Source organism: Penaeus monodon, chromosome 1, assembly GCF_015228065.2.
Source record: "Penaeus monodon isolate SGIC_2016 chromosome 1, NSTDA_Pmon_1, whole genome shotgun sequence".
NCBI classification, from domain to species: Eukaryota; Metazoa; Arthropoda; class Malacostraca; order Decapoda; family Penaeidae; genus Penaeus; species Penaeus monodon.
In genome coordinates this window covers 59,532,930-59,540,429 of record NC_051386.1, presented here as the reverse complement: position 1 = coordinate 59,540,429, position 7,500 = coordinate 59,532,930, and the positions used below count along the sequence as shown (strand labels likewise).

Here is a 7,500-nt window from a genome sequence, read left to right as displayed (position 1 = left end):
ACACAAGACACTTTCCTTACAAATAAAAATGGTGTGTAAAATAAGGATTGATTAAGTAACTTTATCAGTTCACTACAAAACTGATTGAGTATAAGAATTTCACACAAATGGCAGTGGTGATCTCTTGCTGGTGGGGTGGTGTTGCTCGCAAAAGCAGAGATGGTAGAAGGTATTGGGTGGACTTGATGGGTAAATGAAGAGTTTGTGGAGGTCATCAATATGCTTCAGAAAGATTAGTTTACCAAATATAGACAGAAAAAAAAAAAAAAAAAAAAAAAAAAAAAAAAAAAAAAAAAAAAAAAAAAAAAAATATATATATATATATATAATTAATATATATATATATATATGTATGTATATGTATGTAGGTATATATATGTAGGTATATATATATATATATATATATATATATATATATATATATATATATATATATATATATATATATATATATAAATATATATATAAAAATACATAATGAGACCACAAACAATATATGGAAAAGAAAAGGACTGAACAGCAGAAAGATCCATTAGTAAGTAATTAGAAAGAGTGACTGCAAGATACCTGAAGCAGAGTAAAGGTGAAGAAAAGTAAAAGACGTTGCAGCATACTTTCAAGTCTTGACAGAAACAGTGACAGTGCTCTTTAATAACTCTGAAGTGGAATGAAGGATGTCAAAACACCCAAGAAGTCAAACAAGAGATAGAACTTTTTCTTCTTTTTTTTTAGATGTCATACTGCATATAAGAGTAAATGAAAGAAAATTAGGACTGTAATGATAAAGAAAATGCATAGAGATGGATTTAAAGGGAGTTAGATGTAACACAAGTTTAGAGACTACATTCGGAAAGATATAATTTGGACTGAATGCTGAAGGAACAGGTCAAGGAAAGCTATGTTGGAAAGGAGATCACAAAAGATAATCAGTCATATATAACAGAATTGGATATGATGGCATGAAAATATTAAAGAGAGGTTAAGATGAGCAATAGGCAACTTAGTAGATATAAAACTAAACATGACTTTTATTAGGATTATGCTCATTATCTCAAACCAACAGTCAAGACGTTTCTGATACTGGACTAATTCTCAACATTCCATTGGAAAAATTCAAGGCAAGACATAAGAAATATATGTCTAAAGACAAACCAATTCTCTTTTTCTCATTGCAGTAACCTGATTCTGCATCTTGTTTTCATGGTATGCCTTTTTTAAATAAATCTAAAACCCATTCATATAGAATAAAAATGCTTCATTACCCTGCACACAACAATCCAATCTTTCACAATCTTGGCCAAGTAAATGTTAAGCAAAATGCCACAGTGCAATATCAAAGATAGTTAAGTGATGCCAATGCATTTATCTAACATCATACACTATAATCAATCGACTACTCACAAAATATAGCAATGGCCCTAATATTATCATGAACTCTGAAGGCAAATAAAAGTACCTTGTTTACTTTCACACATGATAAAGAATATTACAATATATTTTTTGGTATTGATATATTGGATTACTATTATTTGAGTCCAATATGAACTAAGCTATAATTTCATTGAAAATTGCAAAGTTGAGGATAAATTACCTGCAAGTTAAGGTGTATCAGCCAAACATAGACTGTATTTAGAAAAGAAAGGTGGTTCTATGTAGTATGTGAAAATGATGGTATGACTGTTTATATAAAAATAATTTGGTTATACTCAATCCATAATATACTTAATGATGTGACTAGTATGGAAACCAAAATGCTACTGAGGACTTGGTGAAAAAATAATAAAAAAAAATATATATATATAATCAATAAAAAGAAAGTAAAAACTTGCATTTCAATTCTGTCATGCATTTCACATAACACACTTATGCTGAAAAGCAAGGCTCAAACACATTGGCTGAGATGTCTCATTATTCTCGTTACCAATCAAAAGTAAAACAAATGAAAAAAGACGCAATCGTCAGGGCTAAAGAACAAAGTAATCAGACTGCCACATTACTTCAAACCTCAACATGCAATCTCTGTGGTATATGCGTTCCTCCTTCACAAAATGTGTTAAAGTTCAACCCTGGATTTGATGTTCACAGTGTAACATAACATGACAAAGAGTTCAAAATCACAACCCTGCCTTAAGTGTTAACAATGTAACATAACATGATGCTCTCTTACGTGATGACGAGCTCGCTGAACTGCTCAAACCTAAAATGCCAAATTGAATTTAGTTTTTGATGTCTCCTGATGAATTTTGGATTAGTGGGAAAAGGGACAGATGCTGAGGAACTTCTTTCTATCACGAGCTCTAACCTAATGAGAAGTGACAGACAAGGTCATCATTTTTCTATACCACAAGAGTGGACAAGAAAAAACGAAAAATGTGAAGTCTTTACCATAATTCTTTTTCTTTGTGGTTAAATCGTTACATCTAAATTTTTCTTAAATCTAACTATTCATTGCCATTAGATAAAATTTTGAAATATGCAGCATAAGTGCACATGTATGCTTATGTGTATGTATATGTACTGTATATGTATATGTGTATGTTTGTGCAGATATTTGTAAGTGTATGTGTGACAAAAAAAAAAATATATACATATATTATTATGAAGTAATGGAACATACAATATGCAAATCACATTACCAGATAATGTCTTCATATGAAATGATTCAAAATCATCTCTAATGGCAGTGTAGCACATGTGTGTGTACAACCCATATAGTAATCTTTAAATAAGCACTTTGTTGATTTTTTTTTTTTTTTTTTTTTGTAAAGCAAAATTCTTAGGCAAGTGTGTGTATATACTATGTAACTGTTTGCACACACCAACATACACATTATCACACCCAGTAAAACCTCATTGTTATCATGACAAGCTTCAGCTGAACAATAGGAATAAATTGTATTAATTCAGAATGAAATTACATTAAAAATTTTATCATGATTTCAGCCGAATAAACCCTACACAGCTTACTTCACATTGCCCAAATCACCTAGGAAATGCCTAACTATAACCTCAGTAATAATTAACATGTGTTAACTGCGAACGTACTTTTATAAAACAAAAAATCTATCAATTTACCTATCACTTCACCAAGATCAGACACTTCTGCTATCAACTGGGTGTGCAGTATGTTGTTATGGACTGTATATAACAATGAGGCTCTACTACACATAAGAGTAATCACTAACTGCATGTGTCTGTGGCAAAACTAATCTGGAGGTAGACAAGGGAGAGGCAAAATAGGCTCTGATTGCCAAGAACTACTCTGTAAAAGCCTTAACAAATAAGACATTATTGATTGCCAATATTCTATTTCATCTCCATGCTGAAAAAATACAAATGTAAAAATGAAACTTGGCAGGCATCATAGCTTCACTCAGGGAAAGACCTTTACGACAGACTTCTGCAAAACGCATACCTTAAGCAACACAAAATACCGGTATACAAATGGTACTTACACTGTGATGCACATCTGAGGTCACTGGAGGTTAATCCTGTAGCAATCTCAGGTCCTGCTTCGCTATGGTTCACCTCTACCTCCAAATCAGAACGTGTTGGCATCACTATCCCAGAATCTTCGTCAAGACTTAAAGTATCCTGTATTCATAAAAGGAAAATAATTTTCTTTAGTATTCTTTTCCAACTTCTTTAATAAAAAAAAAAAAAAAGAGAGAGAGAAAAAAAAGTTAAGAGTAAATGTAAAAGCATGGCTCTCATTTACAAAATAAGGATCAAAATATAGATATAACTGGAAAATAAACAAGCTTCCTATATTGCCATAAACAACGTAGTCACACCTACTTGTAAACTTGTCAACAAATAACACTCAAAACAGTATTAAGGGTACCATCAATTCAGCTCATTTTTTAACATACCTGTCGATCTTCTCCCAACACCTCTTCTCTTCTTAATGCTCTTCTAGGCTTGAAAGGGTCCATCATCTCTGAAGAATCTCCACTCTCTGCACCGCACACAGCACCTCTCTTCCCTAAGGGTGGAGATCTTGGTAACCTTGAACTCTTCATGAATGGGTTAACACTCTCATCAAGGTGTGCTCCACTATAGTGTGCTGCCTTGCTAGGATCCATGTCGGAAGCAGAACTTGTACACTTTACAGAATTACTGTCATCCGAATCTGGCAACCCAGAGTCACAAGAGCAGTTCATAAACTCCTCAGCAAGACGGCTTGCTTCATTGCCAAGTAACTGTGCAAACTCTAAGCTGTCAAGTTGGCCTATTCTTCCAATGGAAGGAACTTTTGGGAGACTTGCTTCTTCAAAAGCTACTGATTCACTTTCAGTGTTTATTTCTTGTCTTACTAATGTATTTCCTACTTCCTTCTCTACTTCTGTAGACCCTCCAACTACTGTAGTTTCTTCTGTTTTACTGGCAGAATCTAGTGTATCACAAGTAGTATCTGCAGATGGCAAATGTTCTTTTTGGGGCAGAGTTCCTTTATCCACAGAATGATCTGCTTCCACAACAAGAGGTTTAACTTCAACAACCTGGGGCTTTACAACTGCAACCTGAGGCTTAACTTCTGCAACTTTGGCTTTGTTTTCCACAACCTGGACTACTTCTGTTGCAACCTGGAGGTTCTCCTTTTCCTTTGCAACCTCAGTCTTTTCTTCCAAAACTTGAGATTTTACATCTAAAGTCTTTTCTTCAGAAGATTGAGGTTTTACTTTTTCTAAATTCTGGGGCTTTTCTTCAGTAACAGGAACTGAAGTATTTTCCTTTACAGAGTGAGAATCAAGTTCTGATAACTTGGGCTCTACATTTGCTGGCTGATCTTCAATACTAGTTTCACTTTTTGGCTCTGCCTTTTCCTCTAATATTTCCTTATTCTGATTCTCACTTGATGCATTTACTGAGATACCATCGCTACCATCTGCATCTAATCTTTTAGGCTGTTGGTCTGCACTCTTTTCTTTTTCCTCAGTGACTTGAGCTCCTTCTGAACTGTGGTCTTCTTTTTCTAACACTGGCACAGGACTTTTAGTGTCTTCAGGTTTGTTGCTAGGTGTGTCAAGATTCTGAGCAGTTGATGATGACTTGCTTTCAAAACCTGACCTTGTCTTGAAGGGGTCAAAGTTAGGATCATCAAGGAAATCAAGGTTATACCCCTTATTTGGTACTGCAGGGAGGTCCTCCTGACTTTCAGCCTCTGCAGTTGGAGTCGGAGTGGCCTGACTTGCTTCCTTTTTCGAGGAGTCTACCTCATCTGCCGGTTTCTTGGGTCCTTTCTTTATCACTGAGAATCCCTTCTTTGCAGGAGACTTCTTTGGGGTGACAACTTTTGCTTTAGGCTTGATGTCCCCTTCTTTATCAGCTGGTGCCACAAATCCCTCTTTTGGAGGAGAGTTTGATACTGAAGTTTTTGTTGCAAAAGGATTGAAATTTGGATCATCTAAATTATCTAAGAAGTCTAAGTTGTAGCCTTTTGAAGGTGGTATTGGCAAATCTTCTTCTGGTTCTGATTTCACTTCTGTCTCAGTGATATTATTATTGATAACAGTATTGTTGTTCTTTTCAATTGACTTCTTTACCCTAGCCTTTGGCTGTGGTCTCTTGCCTAGATTCCTGGGAGGTTTACATACGGTCTTAGGCGCGTCGTCAATAGATATTTCTAGGAGTTGCCCCTGCTTATTGGCTTTTTCCTCTTCCTTCTCTTCTGATGATGCTACTATTTCAGGCCTCTCTACTTGAAGCAACTTCTTTTAATCTTTTTTGCTTTCTGTTGCTGTTTGTTCCTTTTCTGATTTCTCTACCTCTTTAGCCTGTGTTTCCTTCTTTGCTATCTCTGCTTTGCCATTTCCTAGCACTTGTTTTTTCTTTGTTACAGCTGGTTTCAATGGCTTGCGATTAGGTTCTGGGCTCGGTGGTGGAGTGTTTCTGACCACAGTCTTTGTAGCAAAGGGGTTGAAATTTGGATCTTCTAAATTATCAAGAAAATCAAGGTTGTATGCTTTCTTCGGAGGAATCGGAATATCCTCTGTATCTCCAGCTATTTCTGGTGGTGGAAGAGGGCTTGAATTTCTTTCTGTTTTCTGTGTGTTTTCTGTGTTAGTCTCTACCTTCACACCCTTTTCATTGACTGGCTCGCTAATAAGGTTTGAATTATTTTGGTTGTCAGTTACTGGACAACTAATATGAAGATTATCTGTAATTTCCTTACTGCAGTTATCATCACCATTACAAATATTTTCCTTTTCTGTATTTCTGTGTAGAGAGTTTTCAGTGGTAGTAGAGAGTTTTGCATGTACTTCACTTAAATTACCATTTGTTTCAACTGTCTGAGTAGTGATTATACGTGTTTCACCTTTCACAGGTTCAGTGACATCAATCTTACTACCAGCATCTGATAGAACTTGAATAGATTCTTCAATAATTTCACTCTTAGTTACGGTTACCAAAGAGTCACTGACAGTGTTTGCTATGTCTTTTGAATCAGATTCTGAGAGACCAGTTACTGTTTCCTGAATTACTTGAGATTCTGTTTCCTTGGCCACAGAATTCTGAATTACCTCAGTATTTCTGGTTTCCTCATTACCTCCTAGTGGCACTGGTAATCCAAGCTCCTGTTCCGAGCTCTGGGTTTGATTTGCAGCAACGTTGGAACTTGTAGATGGAGGTTCTTCCACAACAGCTGCTGAACCTGCAGGAGTGTCAAGTTCCTCTGCACTCTCGTATTCGGAGTCTGTGAAGGAAGAGTACGACTTAACGTTGCATGTCACACAGCATTTGAAAAATGACATCCTGGACAGACTTGTGGACTGGCACTGATACAAAACAAAGGACAATAGGCCACAAGTGCTTGTTTCATTATCAACTCTAGATAAAAAGTAATATATGAGACACAATACTTACGCCCTGCAATTTTGAAATCTTTGCTATCACAGTTAAGGAATAACATTCTGTTTAGACAGTGTTAGTCAAAAGACCATGCACAAATAAGTCCAAATTTCTAGTACTTCAAGACAGTTGTTATAATATTCACAAACAAATTGACACAATGTTATGCATTCAGTACAAGAGTAGTATGATCACTGATACAATAATTATGCATGTCATGTTTTAACCCCAGTGATAAGATAAAGTATTATTCACACTCACAAACCTTAATGGGATATCTTAATTTCCTATCAGGTGATATCTGCTACAAATATGAAAGTACAACCAAGTTGCATTTGAACTAAAAAAAAAAAAAAAAATTACATTTGTCAGTAAATCAGACACAATTTATGAAAAAATCTATTCCTCCCCAAAAAACTATCTAATTCACTTTTTTAGTGGTACCGGTATGATTTTCTATCAATTTAATCATTATCTGATTTAAATACCATTACTAAAACAATATGCTATCAAGGTTGTTCTCTGGTATATCCAATAAATCTAGTTCACACTAAGAATTTCATTCATGTAACAAAGATGGTAAGAACTACTTGTCGAAGTACAATATACATGTATATATGTAGGCCTTCTCAACACTAACTTCTACTC

General features: G+C 35.1%; 2 protein-coding genes across 22 annotated transcripts in view; both read right to left on the bottom strand.

The window, feature by feature from the left end:
- The window catches only part of LOC119574884 (transforming acidic coiled-coil-containing protein 3-like), a gene marked incomplete at its 5' end in the record, with an annotated part of 45,383 nt that extends 39,666 nt beyond the window's left edge, over positions 1 to 5,717 (bottom strand). Inside the window, 3 exons of the mRNA XM_037922161.1 lie at positions 2,168 to 2,197; positions 3,456 to 3,594; positions 3,873 to 5,717. Coding sequence (XP_037778089.1) covers positions 2,168 to 2,197; positions 3,456 to 3,594; positions 3,873 to 5,717 — 2,014 coding nt within the window. The remainder of the gene's footprint in view (positions 1 to 2,167; positions 2,198 to 3,455; positions 3,595 to 3,872) is intronic.
- Positions 4,227 to 7,500, bottom strand: part of LOC119574895 (lisH domain-containing protein C1711.05-like) — a 77,965-nt gene continuing 74,691 nt past the window's right edge. For all 21 annotated transcript variants that reach the window (XM_037922171.1, XM_037922177.1, XM_037922188.1 and 18 more), the window contains one exon: positions 4,227 to 6,697. In XM_037922171.1, the coding sequence (XP_037778099.1) occupies positions 5,718 to 6,697 (980 nt within the window). In that variant the 3' untranslated portion in view covers positions 4,227 to 5,717. The remainder of the gene's footprint in view (positions 6,698 to 7,500) is intronic.